This window comes from Paramacrobiotus metropolitanus, unplaced genomic scaffold (assembly GCF_019649055.1).
Source record: "Paramacrobiotus metropolitanus isolate TYO unplaced genomic scaffold, Prichtersi_v1.0 Parri_scaffold0000248, whole genome shotgun sequence".
Classification (NCBI taxonomy): domain Eukaryota; kingdom Metazoa; phylum Tardigrada; class Eutardigrada; order Parachela; family Macrobiotidae; genus Paramacrobiotus; species Paramacrobiotus metropolitanus.
Window position 1 is genome coordinate 7444 of NW_026570468.1, and position 16856 is coordinate 24299.

A 16856-nucleotide genomic window follows, 5' to 3' on the forward strand; every position below is an offset into this window, starting at 1 on the left:
ATCTGTAATCTGCAGCGGCCCCATGAGTAAGATTATCAGAAAGAAAACGCTACACTCACCTGCAAAGCGTTCTGCGAGTAATCAGGCCTGCCGCACAAAGAAGGATGCATCGCTTTCACGTGCGATATTATGAGATTCGTGTTGGACTTCACGATGTCCTTGCATCCCTGCAGAAAAAGCACAAACGCTTCAGCTACTCACAGCACATGCGCTTTAGCCACGAAAAGGACAAACGCTTAAGGTACACATAGCGTGCTACAGCTTCAATTACTCACTGGGGCAGGGCATCCAAAGTAAAGGTCGGTCTGCATGGGCACCTGTTCCAGGTGCACTGTGCAAATGTGACTTCTGATTCGTCGCGGGCTGGGGAAACGGTTCCCTTTACATGGTTCAAGGTTGCAGACGTAATACAAGCAACGATTCTGCAAAACAAGCGCTTAGTACTTCTCAAAAATGTCAGAACACACCTGTGGACACTAGTGTACAGATTAGAATAAATTCTGTACGGCTGCACCACACCTCTACAACTGTTGGTTGAACGAATTTATCTGGAATCAGCTGGCTTTGAAACGGCTTAGTCACATCGCGTGTCCATTCCGGAAACGTTTTACGCCCATCCAGATGCTTAAGATAATCCATATCTTTCCTATTCTGTTTTTAAAATAAGAGTTAAACTGCTGAAAAGCGTACGAGTAAAGTAGTTGCAGCCAGAATAAATTTGGACAGCGGAAGTGAACATTATGAAACGTGATACGTAATTATGTTCCGCATTCCAGCGGAATTTATTGACCGTGTCCGTGAACATAATATAATGCACGTGCTCAGTAAATTTAAAATCCATATAAATTTTAATATTGAATTACAGCTTATCTTTTATTGAGTTTTTTCGTTTACTAAACGAAAAAGCACTGACAGCTTCGCGCGAAGCTTGACGATGCAGTACTCGGAAAGCCGGCCATCTAGTGTTCATAATACATGTTAAAGCACGAATTAAAGAAAATGGCATATTTATCATGAGTTAAAAATAATATAATAATCCTTTCAAGTTTGCTGGCTCCCTCGTAAAAAGGAGTCTGACAATAGCTGGCGCGTTCATATTTCATTAGCACACCTTAATTCTCCCATCTGAAGCCTCTTCCGAAATTTGTACCCAACTCATTTGTACCCAGACTCAATGAAAGCGTTAACTTGCCAGTAACAGCAAACACAATCTTGTACCCGTTCGCCAGTCACCATAATTTTCGCACTGATAATACGTAGTAGGAAAATAATGACCCGTTCATATATGCAATCCAGTTTTTGTACTAAACAATTTTTAATAGGAAACCGTACCAAATTGTTTTCCTTCAGGAATGCTTCAAGGTCATCCTGCTCATCGTCATCGTCAACATCCACGCAGCACAGTAAGGCCTGGAGCTTGTTGTAGAACTGCTCATGAGCCTCTGTCAAATGATCTACCAGATACAGTCCTGAGTACTGATCATATATGGCAACCGGACATTCTTTATCTCCGTTGCATTCCGCCGGGCAGGGACACAACAGATTGATCTGCACATTGGTCAACTGGTGCGCGACTTCCAAATGCGCCTTCAGCCGATCCGTCGACACAAACTTGACGTTGTTGCAGGCGTTGGTTTCGGTCCCGTACGGACACTTGACAGGACTGTCAGAATACTGCAGAAGTGGCCAGTTATAGGCACACAGTCACATATGAATGACTAATAATCCATAAATAATACATAACAATAAAATTATAACTAATAACCGTAACCAACAAGCTTTTTAGACAGCTATAAAATTTATCGTTAGTCTCTTACCGATACTGTTCCCATAACGAGAACATGATTGGCCAGTTCCGTTGTGCGAATAATAATTTTGTCAGGAATTACGGTCGTTTTCAGCACTTTCAAATCGGGTCGCTCAGAGTACTTCTACGAAGTAAAACGTCCCGTTCCTATCACGTTTATTCTTCGAACAGTTTAAAATGCATTATTCCAATGGGGTACAAATCTCATTATTCAAAAAAAAATTTAACTAAGTACAGATACTCAATACCACCATCAAACGAAAATCACTTAAACGACAACAATCTGACATCACATAAATAACGATAAATTATTATAATTATGAGAATTCAAATACAGTAGTTTGACCGCAGTCAACAAAAGTTGTGAAAAGCGCCTTGTAAATTGTAATTCACGGCGAACTGAAAATACCAGAGTAGCTGTAGAATATCAGGACAACTGAATTCGCTACGCTGCCTATTGTAGAATTTACTCTGTACAATGAGTAGTTCACAATGTCACATATACAATATTCAGATAATTAATATACTTTTTACTGATCGTTGTTCTTCGGCCGGAAAGTTCGGAGTTCGGACCAATAACAGATATTCTCAAAAAGCATTACCAGCACATTCGGATTCGGTTGATCCAGGGCCTTCATCGGTTTTCCATCTTGGGACGAAGAGTTAGGAAAATCGTTCGGGTCACTGCTTGATTCTCCAGTGCGAGAAACTTTCTCGTCTCGCTCCCACCGTTTGCGCTTCTGGTCGAACGTATTATCACTATCCGAGCAGGTGGTCATCGGTTCAAGATGACCATGAGACATCATTTCGGAAGCAGATACAGATAAATTTAATAGATAATTTTAAATTTAATAATAATAATTTTTGTTGCAAAAGTGAAAAGTACTCACCAAGCACCAAGCACCAAGCACAGATCGCATTCTTTATGAATAGTTTGACTTGAAACTCGACCCCAGGGGCGGTAACGTTTGTGGCAACTTTACGCACTACAATGATGGATTACGGGTACGAGTATGTAAACAGTGGCTAGCCGCGAGCAAGGAGCAATGTCTATTTCGTATTTGACAAATACTAAATTTGATATTTTGTGAAATTTACTTCTTTTAAAAGTTGTCATCAAAGCTACGAGTAGTTCTTTTATTGACGCTCGTCCATTTATTAAAGTATGTAATAATTAGTATGATGCAGCATCTTTTCCTGTGAGCACGAATTTAGGGTAAAATACTGGTAGCGATCATAATTAAATTTTACAACAAAGTTATCGTCCTTTTTATTCCATCTGCGACAATTCGTCTTTCGACTCGTGTCAACAAGATTTCGTCATTTACTGAAAAACAACGTGTATGTCTTACACATGATTGCTATTTGCTACATATCGGCCATCAATCAAACAGTACGAGTAGTACCACAAAGTATAAAATCCATTAGGCATCCTCCTACAACAACACCACAACAACTAAAACTTTTTCTGTTTCTTGGCCACACTCTCCCCCAATTCATGCCCCGCCGCATCCCCCTCGCCCTGCTGGAAGATCGTATTAGGCTGCGTCTTCGCGTAGGCCGGCGAAACCCAGTACGGGTCCTTGGCCGCCGCTTCGGCGTGCCGTAGCAACGCCTGTCGGGGATCCACATCCTCATCCTTCCGCTTCTGCGCGTACCCCAACTTCCGCACCAAGAACGAGCTCAACGTGCCGCCCGCCTGTCCCACGCGGCCACCGGCACCCGGTCCCGTCACCGGCAATTCCGGCCGCTGGGATTTAATGGGATCCTTGCGGGCCCGCTCAAATTGCGCTTGCTTACTACGCTGCTTCTCTTCCTTGTACATGGGCAGCGCAAACGGTGTATAAACATAATCCGCGGTCACTGAATCCGCCAGCTTCGGTTTGACGCGTTTCTTGGACGTCCGGCAGAGCAGCGCGCCGTTGTGCGAGATATTAGGATCGAAGAAGACCTTGACGGTGCCTTCGTTGGTGCTGGCGAAGATCTGGTTGAGCCGGGGATGCCACACGATGCGGATGACACTCTGCGGACCGACCGGGTGCTCTTTCACCACATTAAACGTGTTCCGGTCCAAAAACACCAGTTTCCCGTTCTCCCCGCTGCCTTTCTGCACCGCCGTGCCGCAGAGAACGACTTTATCGTTCGGACTGAAGACGCAGTCGGACTGCGAGGAGATATTGGATAATCCGCGCGCCTCGAACACGGGTTTCTTCAGCATGTTCAGATCCCACAGTTTCACCGTGTCGTCCAGGCCCCGCGAGCACAACATCCGGTTGTCGTAGGAGAAACAGATGGAGGAGATGTCGGTGGCGTTCTGGTGGGCGTTGCGGATGGTCTTGGCCGGGTTGACAAAATTGGCTTTGGTGGTGTCCCACATGGAGATGCTGCCGTCCTGGCAGCCGGCAGCGACGAATTTCCCGTCTTTGCTGTAGGCGCAGGTGGTGGGGACGGTCTTCAGCCCGCTGGCGGATTTCAGTTTCAGGCAGACTTTGTGCTTTTCTTTATTATCGATGGACCAGATGCGCAGCGTGCCGTCGTAGGAGGAGGTGCAGAATTCCGATTTGACTTTGGGGGAAAACCACCCGGAAGTCAACATACCGATGTGACCCTAGACAGAACCGGGAAAACTCTAACGACAGCCGGATAGGAAATAAAAAGCACAAATATTTCAATGTAAAACCAAAACTTCCTTCTCGAAGAAAAATTTTCGCCAGATAAAATAATTCAACTTTTTACAATAAAAACTACTCTAGTATTCTGTAGCCTGTATCTGTACGTATGATAATGAAAGCGTTATAATATCAAAAATAAATGCATGAAACTGACAATTAATCAAGAAAACAAAGCAAACAAAAATCTAAAACTGTGAATGATAATCTATCATCAGCCTCTTAGCTTAAAACCGTCAATCGTTAACAAACGAAAAAGCTATTATATAAATACAAAATATTTTTGTCAAATTCAAAATCATGAATAACGTTAACGTAACCAAAATTATAAGACACAGAAATCAGAACGACAACCATCCATTATTTTTCAGATTAAAATCACTGGTTATTTACAAACAGAATATTCGAGATACATGTTGATGTCAAGTTATGTTTTGTCAATAAATGTGAACACGATCTGTGCGTCATGAATTTAAAATTACTTACCTTGGTAGCGGCCATATCGTTGAGGTATTGGAAGCCTTTGGGGCACTCCATGACGTTAAATCCATCACGGTCGATCACTTTGGCCTGCGCATTGCCGGAGACAACCAGCACCTGCTCCCCGCCGTTGCTGAAGCTGACATTGTGGATGGCATGCGATTCACAGGGTTTACACGTGCGAAAAGCGAACAGGTTGGCCTGCATCCCGCCAAAATCCCACAGTTTCACTTCGTAGTCCACGCTGCCCGTGGCGAAACGCGCGCCAACCGAATCCACATTCAGGGCCGTAATCTGCCAGAAAAAATCAATCATCAACAAAAATCACCCACCAAAACAGCTCTTACTTTTACTCAGAGCAAAAGAAAATCAGAAATTTCAATTTGGTGTGCTTGGACAATTTCTGTTCAACATTAAAGTCTAATCGTACAGCGGCTGTTTGCAACTGCCTAATATAATATTTAAAGTTTAATGGGCAATAGCCGCCGAGATAACAATGATTGCGAACGCCGGTACACTACGTGAAAGTTAAACATTAAAAAAACAACCATATATTTAATATTTATTTCAAGATATATTTAATTTTTATTCCAAGTTCAATAAGAAAACAGAGACAAATAAGTACTGATCACCAAAGCATATAATTATCAAAAAAAAACTGTTTAAAAATCATCAGTTTCACAGACCGTGTAAAATCGTCTTAATTAAGGGATTTTACGGATGCATAGTACAGAGAGCCTAATCCCTTATTCTACGATTTCACTGCGCATAACTAAATATTCGTATTTTTGCCTAACGTTCGTATTTTGCAGCCAAAATACTTTTGCAAACGGTGAAACTTTCAAGGCTACTTAAAAAAGCAATAACAGCATCACAACTAACACAATCAAAACAAACCGACCGACCCATTTACAGAAAATCTTACGCTAACACTCAATCAATTCAAACACTGAACGGTACGAAACACAAAGCACATTTTACTGATAAAAATATTTATCTAGCACCTGCTCGGGTTTACGGTCGCGTGTTAAAGCAACGGTAATCCCAATTAGATGTTCTGCGTAATTACTGTTAAATTTCTACCAACACCAACATCAACGAAATAATTTTGTTTGGTTTCTTACCGCTTTGTCGCCGTGTTCGAAGGTGAGATCATACGAACAAGGGATCCGGAAGTCCCCTCCCCCGACATCCGCGCTCTCCTCGTCATCCGACACATCGGAATCATCATCAGCCAGGTCAGATTGGGAGGATCCCGACGGCAGAGCCGAAGAGGATGCTGAAGGCGGTGGGGATGGTCCCACTACCCCGGAGGTGCTGCCGGGGGCCGCGGACGGCTTCGGGGGTAGGGGTGGACCGGGCGCATCGTCGTCGCTGTCGGATTCCGTTCCTTTGGACGACAGTGTGGCGTTCTGGCGGGCCTCGTTGACCAGGGTGTCAATGTCGAAAGTCCGTGATTTTTTCGCACCTGAAAATTCCATCAAGCATCTCAAACATTCATACATGTAATTAAGCTTTATATAATTTATTTTTATAAATTTAAAAATATAATAAGATCTCCATTATCAATTGATTTTATTATTTAAGTCTCTTAAATACCACTACAGTGTCAATGTAGAAAGTCCGTCTTTTTTTCGAACGCGCAAATTCCACGAAGCTTTGCAAAATCCATCGTTATATCAATTTTACGAAAGTCTCTAAGAATTGTGTATCAGTTTTTACGGACATTAAAAAAAGCAGTAATAATAGCTTTCTGAAAAGAATAATAAAAATGTTATTTTTAATTTGTTTTCCTACATTTTTTTCCATTTCAATGGAAAGGATTGAGATATAAAACTGAAACAGCAAGCTACGAGTGTTTTAATTAAAATCTGGTGAGCGCACCTGAGGCGAAACCGGAGAAGCCCATCATTTTCGCCATGGTTTCGTTCTCGTCCTCTTCTTTGGCGGATGCCGCAGATGGTTGGTTGAGTGTGGTGCCAAAAACGTAGGTAGACGCTGCTGTAGGCTCCGCTGCTGTGGGATGTGCTTCTTCATCGTCGTCGGAGCCAGCATCGCGACTAGGACGGAGTCCCACATGGAATTTGTCTGCAGAAGACAACCATCCAGCATTAATTTTCACTCAATACACATATGATCTGTAGTGTAACAATATACGACACAAGTGTATTCTAAAGCAGCGATTAAGAATTTTAGTCATATCTGTAGCTCTTACGTCGCAAATGGCGCATTTCTTCCAGATCGTCTTCTGCCATGGCGAGACCGGAACGCCTGACAAATGTCCAAATAAATCAGGATGATCTATGGACGCTCCGATAGCTCCAGTTTCAACCCAGCAAAATTATAACCGAGGAATCAAATTACTATCAGGCTAACTGCTATCAGCATGAAAATAAAGTGCAGCGAAGCTAGTCAAGCTACTGTGAAAGCCCATCAAGCACAGGCGTTCAAACAACTTGAGACCGCGACAACAAGCTTAAATTTTGGGCTGCAACGGCAACTGCTAATGGTCACTGGTTCAAATATTTATAAGTTTTCTAAAACGATCTAGATGAAGAACTTGAGAACAGTTTTGTTCTTAAAATCTAACTGGAAAATAAAAGGAAACCACTGAAAACCAAGGAGAATCTCAGAATGAGATTAAAAAATTAAAACTGAACAATCACAGTGTGGAATCACGGGAATGCAGCAAAGGTGCTTGATACCATTTCCATTACGTGGTTGTGCTAACGTAAACCGCACAGGCGGTTCCATTTCCAATAATAGGGCACATTTAACCAGCTCCAACACCATTTAATCATACCGGAAAAAGCCGCATTTTCATTTGCTCACAGATCACTGAAAATCAGTCCCTAACAATTAACATAGGTTGTAAAGTGTAAACAAAGCAATTTTCTGGATGACGCGATTTTTTTCCTCAAAAGATTTCTGGTTTCAACGGACTATGATCTCTCTTATTAAAGCATATTTTCTAATTGCCCCAGTGAAGTGCTGATCGTCCGTGATTCAACTGCCTGGCCCGCACACCGTGTTGAATATACTTCAAGTATCCTAAGTTATAACTCACCATCCGATTATCCTATGTTTGGATGATGGGCGACTCGGCCAGAACTCTCCCCGACGGCGCCATCGCCTCGCGGCCGCGCTCCAACACCCTACAGTCCAACACCCGCCGATCCCCCACCGCGACCGACAGCGCAGTGCACGACACCCTCACGCTGCACGTCGAGCTGGCCGCGCACTATACACAGCTACAGACTCTGGTGGAGCGCCTGGAGAAAACGCAAAAGGATTGCGTGAAGCGGGTGCGTCATCTGGACGGGACGTTCAGCGGGATCCTGCACCGTCTGCCGGTGGAGAATCATGCCAAGAGCAACGGGGATGTGGGGGCGACCCCGGAGGGGCAGGGGGCGTGGGAGGGCGCGGATAAGGGGGTGCTGCGCGATCTGGAGGAGCAGGTCTTCGAGTTCCAGGTGTGTTTGGAGAGGAATCTGCAGTGTGTCGATACGGCGATGCGGGATCTGGTCAGGAGACGGCTCAGACGGTGAGGAGAACATAAGGCAGATTGATTTATAGTTTTCTTGATTTTCAAATTGTAGATGTTCTCTGTGTGTTAAATTCTTGAAGTTATTGCTAGCTGTATGATCTCATGGTACGGTACCAACTATCAGGTGCTGGTACTGACTGGTAAGTGGTAGTCCACAATGCAGTCAATACTCACCATCAGTATTTGCGTTTTTCACTAGACCACTTTAATTTACCAATAATTAGTATGTATCGTTGTGGAAATAGTTTTACAGAATTTTATTATGCCAGTCTTAATTGGTTTGTCTTCTGTGGATGCTGGTGGTGGTTTCAGGTTTCAAGACAACCAGTACGGTGTATACTGAATATGTACTTACTTATTTTTTTGCAGGTAGAAGCGTTTTGTACTTGAAATCTTTTTTGTATTTGTTCTCAGTTTTTTCAGCAAGCTGATGATGTTTACAAATAGGACCAGAAGCTTTGAAATTTCGAGTTTATAAAAGTAGTTTCTGCTTAGCTTTGTGTTTCAAAATTGTCGGTAAAACTTGGTGGTTGTACGTGGATATATTGTAGTGCAGAGGCTTGTTGCTGCAGAGGTTACTTCATTTGTACAGTACTTATTGCTTCTGACTTTCCATAAGTATTATTTACACACCAGAATTATCGTGAGACTCAAGTTAAAAAATCTCTTTTTTGCATAAAACTATTGAAAATACAGTTTAATATACGAAGTTTAGTCGGTTTAAATTTGAACCATAAAGTATTGCATAAACGCTTTGCTAATACCGTTATTTGGGTGTGGGTTGCAGTTTTCTTCCATAGTAAATCGCTTCCTCTGCTCTATGTACAAAAACCATAGAAATCGAGGTTCTACGATAGGTACTCGTACCTGGTAATCAGAGGAATCTTTTAAACATGTTTTTAAAAGAAAAACTGGCAAATTAGAAATCGTTTTTATGTTCTAAAACAATTTGTTGTCCTACAGCGAATACGTCCAGACCCAGACGGAATCCACCTCCATAACCGCCCGCGATGTCGCCCTACAGACCTCGGACGATCCCTCTGTCGAAGAAGACGGCGGCGAGCGTATCCTGTATGTTCTTCCCGATCTGGAGGAAGCCGTGGAGCATCTACAGATCCACGCGGAATGCCAGACAGATCTGGCTATGGAGCACTTCCTGGCCACCGTCAACGCTCCCTTCAGCGCCGTCAACCGGGATAATGTTCTGATTATCTACCGGAATCCCAATATCTACTCCTTCCTCAAACCCTACGCTATTGGGGTGGGCGGGACGGCGTTGGGCGTGGTGATGCTGTATAAAGTGGTCAAAGGACTGGTGATGCTGCTGCGTGCATAAAAACTATGTGGTGTTATGGTATTTATGTGAAATGTCAAAAGACAGCTATTGCTTCTGGATTATCTTACATTTGTTTTGTTGTTGCGGTGAGGATGAATTTGTTCGAATTCAGCGGAAATTAAATCAGCGTGCCTTTGGGTGATATGCATTCTTAATGGTATTAATTTGCACACTTCGTGGGGCTGATTTTGAAGCGATGATAAAATAATGACGGTACAGCAGCATTGTTGTTGAGATGGATTATTTATTTTGTGAATGTCTAAGAATTTATCATAAAGAATATGTATACCGGACGTAGCTCTGGTTAGTTTTTTGGCTCAAGTGAATTTAGTTCTGGGAACTGGGGGTGAACGTTATTTTGTTATCAACGCATTATTGCTTCGCATTGTAATGATTATATTATTGCAGTAGATTATCATCTATATGTACTGTATATTGCAATACGTTATACTGTAATCATATTATCCTCTGTGGTAAATAGTTACTACTACATATATTTTTAAGCGCTGGATTTACGAAATACGAGTATAATATTCTTTTCACATATTTTTACGAACTGTGCTTGTGACTTTCTTACTGTAATCTTAATCTTGTTGTATCTAAGCTAAATTTATTGTTTTGGCGTTTGAGTAACGAAGTACAGTAACAACTGTCGGAAGTATAAAATTACCCGTATTAGTTACAGGGAAAGCGTTCCGTACTACGGGCGTTTCAAGAAATACATTGCAAATCCCATTCAGGAAAAATAATTACTGCTTTGCGAAACCGGGTACATATGTTGCATGTTGACCCTCAACGTCGATGATTACACATGCCGATAAAATCACGATGTCTGCTTGCCAACCGTTGTCGCCGTAAATTGCCACATTTACACACTGAAACATCCATATGCGGTAACTTTTCCACACATCCGTGGGAAATTGTAAAGTGTTTACGCGAACCAACATGGGCAAACCACCGGCGATTGGCAGTGACCTTTGGAGTCCAGCAACAGAATGAGTAATTATATAGTGCGACCAATAATCTTGCAATGAAATTCCGGAAGCTTCCATGAATAAACGGGGAATATTCCGGCAAATGTGTTACAGAAAACATTTCTGAGATGGATATCACGAAAATCCGAGTAGTATTTAATGGCCATTGAAAATCATTACCAGCATCGATATTCCTTCATCCAACATTTATTTCTTCGTTTTTATTGACATTCTTCCAAAGTCATGTATCTAAAAAGCGGCGTATTAATTTTACTCTGTGCCATGGCGGCCCACGCCCGGCCCCGTCCCGATGAGGAGACCGTCCCCGTGGCGGTCACCGACTCCGCCGGCAACGCCGTCACCGAGACCTCCACCGTCATCGTCCAGCAGACCGTCGTGACGGAGGTGACCTCGGCCGTTCCCGTGGAAGTGACCACCCTCGTCCCGGTGGAAGGGGACACCACCGTCTCCGTTGTAGCGGAAGGGGTCACGGCCTCCGGCGCGGCGGTCGCCGGTGACAGCGTGACGTTAGGCTCCGGGCAGGTCGTCGTCCTCAACACCGCCTCGGGCATCGGCGGATCCGGCATCGGCAACGTCATGATCGTGCAGCCGACCGTGGCGCCGGCGACGGTGGGGGAATGGCAGAAGGGCGCGTCGTATAATGCCGGGGATATAGTGGTGTGGGATGGACAGCGGTATAAGGCGCTGCAGCAGCATAACGCCTACGCGTATAACTGGACGCCGCCGCAGGCCGCCTCGTTGTGGCAGCTGCAGAATGAAGAGGCCGCCGTGTAATGGGGAAGTGCCGGCTGCTGATTGTACAGACTGCGTCTGATCTTCAACTGCATGTTTGTAAATTACTTATTAACAGTCTGAACTTGCATTTATTATGTTATATGAAAAGCATTCCTATCTATACCTAGTGCGCTAAGAAACTCTGAATTTTCATGATATTCCTTGCAATAGTGTGTATAATTATATGTTACCGGTCATCGCAGCAATCAATAAAAAAGTGCGAAGTATTTCCGGCTGATGAGTGATATAAAAATATATACAATAGCAATTGCACTTTGCACTGTGACCTTTGAAATGGCAGTCACATCGGTCATTTCACATGTGCTCTCATTATTTTTCCCGCCGCGACAACACACCGCAAACCATGCAGCAACATATTTTAAATTGTAATTATCATTTTGTATTGGTTCCACTGCTTTCTCGTTGAATTTCAGGAATACTGTGAATTTTTAAGGGGTCGGCACAATAAAAATGGTTACACCCTTTTAGCATCCACAATGCGAAAGAACAGCTGTTAATACTTCCCTTAAAAATTCTCACTAGCGCAGGATACATTATTAAAACTGATCAGTTTGCGTGTAAACGGATTTCTTATACGCCTAACAGATTTTTTATACTCGTACAGTACTTGTACCCATTTAATTTTCACAGCTTCACAGAAAAATATTTTCATTTCCCGCCAAATTTATTCTGTGGAAGTGCCTACTGTACATACATGTAAATACGTGTGTTATGAATGGGATAACATAATCTGCTACTAACGTGTTACATTTATACGCCTTCCGGAAACAGTTCTTACAGTAATTAGAACGAACAGTGTACAGAATATAGATATTTGGTTAATAGTGCTTGCACACTTTACGTTAGTTTGATGACCGAAAAAAAAACACTGAAAAACATGCACCCGATCAATGGCAATTATCGTATGATGCCACTTAATTGCCGGCGAGAACGTGCCCGTTATTTCAATAAATAGGAAGGTAATTGGCTCTTAATAACCGATACTTAACTGCCTTTCGATACAACGATACGCGAGAACTTTTCGTCACTTTGTTGCCGCATAGAATCCAGAGCGTAGAGTTACTGTAATAACTCTACGCTCTGTTACAAATTACAGAGGGAAGATAATTATTTCTGGCGTATTTATGGTAGGTGGTGTCACAGTGTTACTTTTATAGAAAAAAAGCAAAATCACTATTAACAGAAAAATAAATTAATGAATCGAACAAGCCTACACAAAGGTGCGTGGTGAAAAGGTATACCGATTAATAACAATACATCATCGATTTATAGAGCATATCGTCGAAATTGAAGCGTTCCATTGGCATATATGACAGTAATGCCACTTTCGCGCGCGCGTTCAACGCGCTTGGGTTTTTGACACCGCCGCAAGGGTGTGTTACAAATTTTCCATCGTTCCGAAAAGCTAACGCTTCATTGTCATTCTAAATATACAGGCTGGTGTTAGACAATTATGGATATTATGCAGATTTATTTATATTTTATTGCGTCCGTTGTCTGTCAATGGATATGTGTGCAGGCGGCTGCCAATTATTATCCCGCCACGCCCCCGTCCGTCGTGGTACACGATGACACCTTCCGGCCGGATATTATACTGCGGTTGTCCGGAGTGGTGCTGGCGGTGGCCGACTGTACAAGCCGGTATTCCAGTGTGGTCAATGGGACGGCGCCCGGTCCGACGTTGCGGTTCAAGGAGGGCGATCGAGCGTGGATACGGGTGTATAATGATCATGACAATGAGAACACAACCATAGTAAGTAACAGCCAGCAAAAGCCGAAAGCCACATAATCTGTATTTGAACCTAATGTTTTAATGCACGTAATTTAATAGAAAAGTTAACTGCTTATACAGATATTAACTTATTGCCTGTTATTTTCTCTAAAATACGTTATTATTATGTCAAGTGTGTACGTTTTGAACACATAAGCTAACAGTATTTAGCAATTACATAATATAATTTTTGCTGCATTTTTCATAACTTTTTAACAAACTTAGTTATATACAACAATAATACAATTACGTCTATAATTTTATATTAAAGTCTACCGGCGCAGCACTATTATATACTGTAAGAATTAAGCGAACTGGATGTTACCGAGTAAAGTGCAGCACAACGGGCAACCTAATGTATTTGATAATTGGTTTCTTGCGACGCTAAACAGAAAATGTGTTGTATTTCTTAAAACATCTTTCTATTTCGTTATAATCGGTTACAGTATGCTATATAAAATAATTTAAGAAATACAACTATATAGGTAAAACATGCACATCTGAGGTTTCTCAAAATTCATTATGTCAGTTAATACGAGGTATATTTTACAGAGGTGTATTTACAGAGATATATCACTTTTTGCAGCATTGGCATGGGTTAACCATGCGAACATCCCCGTTCTCAGACGGCACACCCATGGCCAGTCAGTGGCCCATCCCACCGCATCACTATTTTGACTACGAATTCCAACTACAACCCGGCGATGCCGGCACCTACTTTTACCACTCCCACGTCGGCTTCCAGGCCATCACCGCCAGCGGCGTTCTGATCGTTGACGAGGCCGATGGCAAGAAGCCTCCGTACGACTACGACGACGATCTGATCATCCTCTTCTCGGACGTCTACTTCCAGAACGACTCCTCCATGTTGAACGATTTAACCAGCCGGCCGTTCACATGGAGCGGTGACCCGGATAACGTGGCCGTTAACGGAAAATCCCGCGCTCTTAACGCCACACAGGAGCAGCAAGGCTCTGGGTGTGAGATGGCGGTGCTGGATGTGGAGCCGAATAAAGCCTACCGGGTGCGGTTTATCGGGGGTACGGCGTTCTCTCAAGTATACGTCGCGTTTGAGGAACACGCATCGTTAGTACTGATCGAGATTGATGGGAAGTACGTTATGCCGCATGTGGTGGATCATTTAGAAGTTGTACCCGGCCAACGTTACAGCGCGATTCTGTTCACGAAAACGTTGCAAGAATTAACGGGAGCCGATGGGAAAATCCGGGATCGCTTCTGGGTGCAACTGGAAACTCGGTCACCGGATAATGACACGACAGCTTACGCGATTTTACATTATAAGGTCAACTCCAACCCGGTGGACACATTTACACTGCCGGCCACAAAACCATTGACCCTGGCTAGCGAAACCTTCACCGGTGGGTGGTTGGAGGATAAAATCCAGATGTACTATCCGGATCCGGGGAATCCGTTCCCACGGCTGGAAGAGGTCACGCGGCGGATCATCGTCAACGTCCAGGAGATCGTAACCAACGGGTCCATGGGGATCGGGGCGTTCTTCGAACAGTCTGGTTCACCGTGGTTCGAGACGATAACCAACACTATGGAACCGTATCTCGTCTCGTTGTACCGCAACAACACGGCCAACTTCCCGAACTACGAGCGGGCACTGGCCAACGGCGGTTTCGACCCGGTGACCAAGACCTTCCCGGCCAAAATGGGGGAGGTCCTAGAGATAGTCTGGTACCTGATTGGGAATAATTTCACGGGGACGGTGGAATCGCATCCCTGGCATATGCACGGTGATCATTTTTACGATTGCGGTACCGGCAATGGGACGTACGATCCGGTGGCCAATGAGGCGCTGCTGGTGGCGCGACACGGGCGGATCACGCGGCGAGATACGTCGAATCTGTACCGGCCGGCACCGTCGGATCAGCAGACGTTGGGGCCGGGGGCGGTGTATAGTTGGCGGGCTATGCGCATCCGGGTGCAGAATCCCGGGGTGTGGATGATCCACTGCCACGCCCTGCAGCATATGATTATGGGCATGCAGACGGTGTGGGTGTTCGGGGATGTTAATGATGTCACACCGCTACCGAAGGATTTGGTAGATGGGTATTTTACGTTTGGTGGGGCGGCGTACGGGAACGCTAGCCGGGCGGCACGGGTGCTGCATTACTGGCATGATTAGACTTTTGTGAATGACAGCTTCCCCTGTGATTATGACTCTTTATGAGCAGTACCGAAGAAAACTTGTGTATTTACCGTGTACAGAAATGAATGAACAATAAGGGCAACGTACGTGTAATCGAAGACTCTGCATTTAATTTGGCATTACAACATACCTATATCTATACTTGTGGAGATACAGTACTCCAGTTATTCTATCTTTCTAAAAAACCGATTCCAGTCACTTTTTTGTTGCAGTAATGCATTTAATTTAGCAAAGAATTACTGTACTTGTTAATGCACCGAAAACACTGTTATACTGCCTTTCCATCATTCTGAAGACTCGTTCAATTTGTTTCCAAGGAAAAGCAAACTTCTCTACAGTTACCAGGTGGATACATGTACTACGTAGTACAATCAAATGTTTCGATTTACTAAATGCAGACAGCGCAGAGTTACTAACAAGCGCTGCTTGAAGTTTGAAAGTAGCGCTGGTGATTTATGTGGGATGCATCTGTTTGATGCACACTGTTTTTCAGTTTATTAATTGAGTACATTTTTAAGCCGCGGACACTTGACGAATAACTGCATACGCACTGTAGCTGGCTAGCAATTACTGAGTATTTATTGGTGTAGCATTACTCCTGTGAACAACGGAAGTGCAGTTTTTGGAAAAGCCAGACTGCTGCATTATTCTTGATTTACCAGCGATGAGAATGACTTTGCACGATTTTCCCTGGTTCCTGAAACTGAGAAGGGTGTTTATCGGGATTCCACCAGAATACCAGATAGCATGTGATGCTCTGCCAGAATTCCCGGCGGCTGACGGGAACGTGTGACCGGCGATCCGGATATCCGGAAAGGTCATTCTAAGCATCGAATGATATGACATTGTGGTAAATACTTTTACGTGCACACTGAGACGTTAAGGAAAAGCAGGCACAGGTGATCTCAGCCAGATGTCAAAACATGTTGGCAAAAGAAGACGTACAAATTCCCGAAACCATAAAAATTTCATGTCCAGTTAGATTATTGTGTAATTCATGTGGCGTACGGGTGCTGTGCGTTCTCCAGCACCGGCACGACATGGATCAGTCGGTGCACGGAGAGGAATAACCGGCAAGCCCGGCCCTCACTAAAGTAAGGTGCACAGCCGGCGCTTTGCAGTTTGCTGATCTCCAGCTGAGAATTTCTACGCGTTCCTATATCGCACTCTCTCTCTCTCTCTCTTTTCTCTTCGAGCATCCCAAAATCACGGCGGAGCAAAACATTAACAGAGCATTAAGTGGGTGCATATTCGAAACAAAGCAATCAAATGATTAG

At 43.8% G+C, this 16856-nt stretch overlaps 4 protein-coding genes across 4 annotated transcripts; 3 read left to right on the forward strand and 1 right to left on the reverse strand.

The window, feature by feature from the left end:
* Window positions 1-3075: 3075 nt before the first annotated feature.
* LOC129601537 (WD repeat-containing protein 70-like) lies at window positions 3076-7596 on the reverse strand. The gene is made up of 5 exons (XM_055500377.1): window positions 7172-7596; window positions 6841-7044; window positions 6081-6424; window positions 4963-5250; window positions 3076-4415 (listed from the first exon to the last, which is right to left on the reverse strand). Exons 1-5 carry the CDS (start codon window positions 7209-7211, stop codon window positions 3264-3266), a joined length of 2028 nt encoding a protein of 675 aa, XP_055356352.1. The 5' UTR covers window positions 7212-7596; the 3' UTR covers window positions 3076-3263.
* A 222-nt stretch (window positions 7597-7818) lies between these two features.
* LOC129601540 (uncharacterized) lies at window positions 7819-10043 on the forward strand. The gene is made up of 2 exons (XM_055500380.1): window positions 7819-8500; window positions 9467-10043. Exons 1-2 carry the CDS (start codon window positions 8046-8048, stop codon window positions 9837-9839), a joined length of 828 nt encoding a protein of 275 aa, XP_055356355.1. The 5' UTR covers window positions 7819-8045; the 3' UTR covers window positions 9840-10043.
* A 943-nt stretch (window positions 10044-10986) lies between these two features.
* LOC129601538 (uncharacterized) lies at window positions 10987-11835 on the forward strand. Its single transcript, XM_055500378.1, has one exon. The coding sequence runs from the start codon at window positions 11057-11059 to the stop codon at window positions 11606-11608; it is 552 nt and encodes a 183-aa protein (XP_055356353.1). The 5' UTR covers window positions 10987-11056; the 3' UTR covers window positions 11609-11835.
* Window positions 11836-13077: 1242 nt separating this feature from the next.
* On the forward strand, window positions 13078-15555 carry LOC129601526 (uncharacterized). The gene is made up of 2 exons (XM_055500365.1): window positions 13078-13382; window positions 13987-15555. The coding sequence occupies exons 1-2, from the start codon at window positions 13083-13085 to the stop codon at window positions 15553-15555; spliced, it is 1869 nt and encodes a 622-aa protein (XP_055356340.1). The 5' UTR covers window positions 13078-13082.
* Window positions 15556-16856: the final 1301 nt, after the last annotated feature.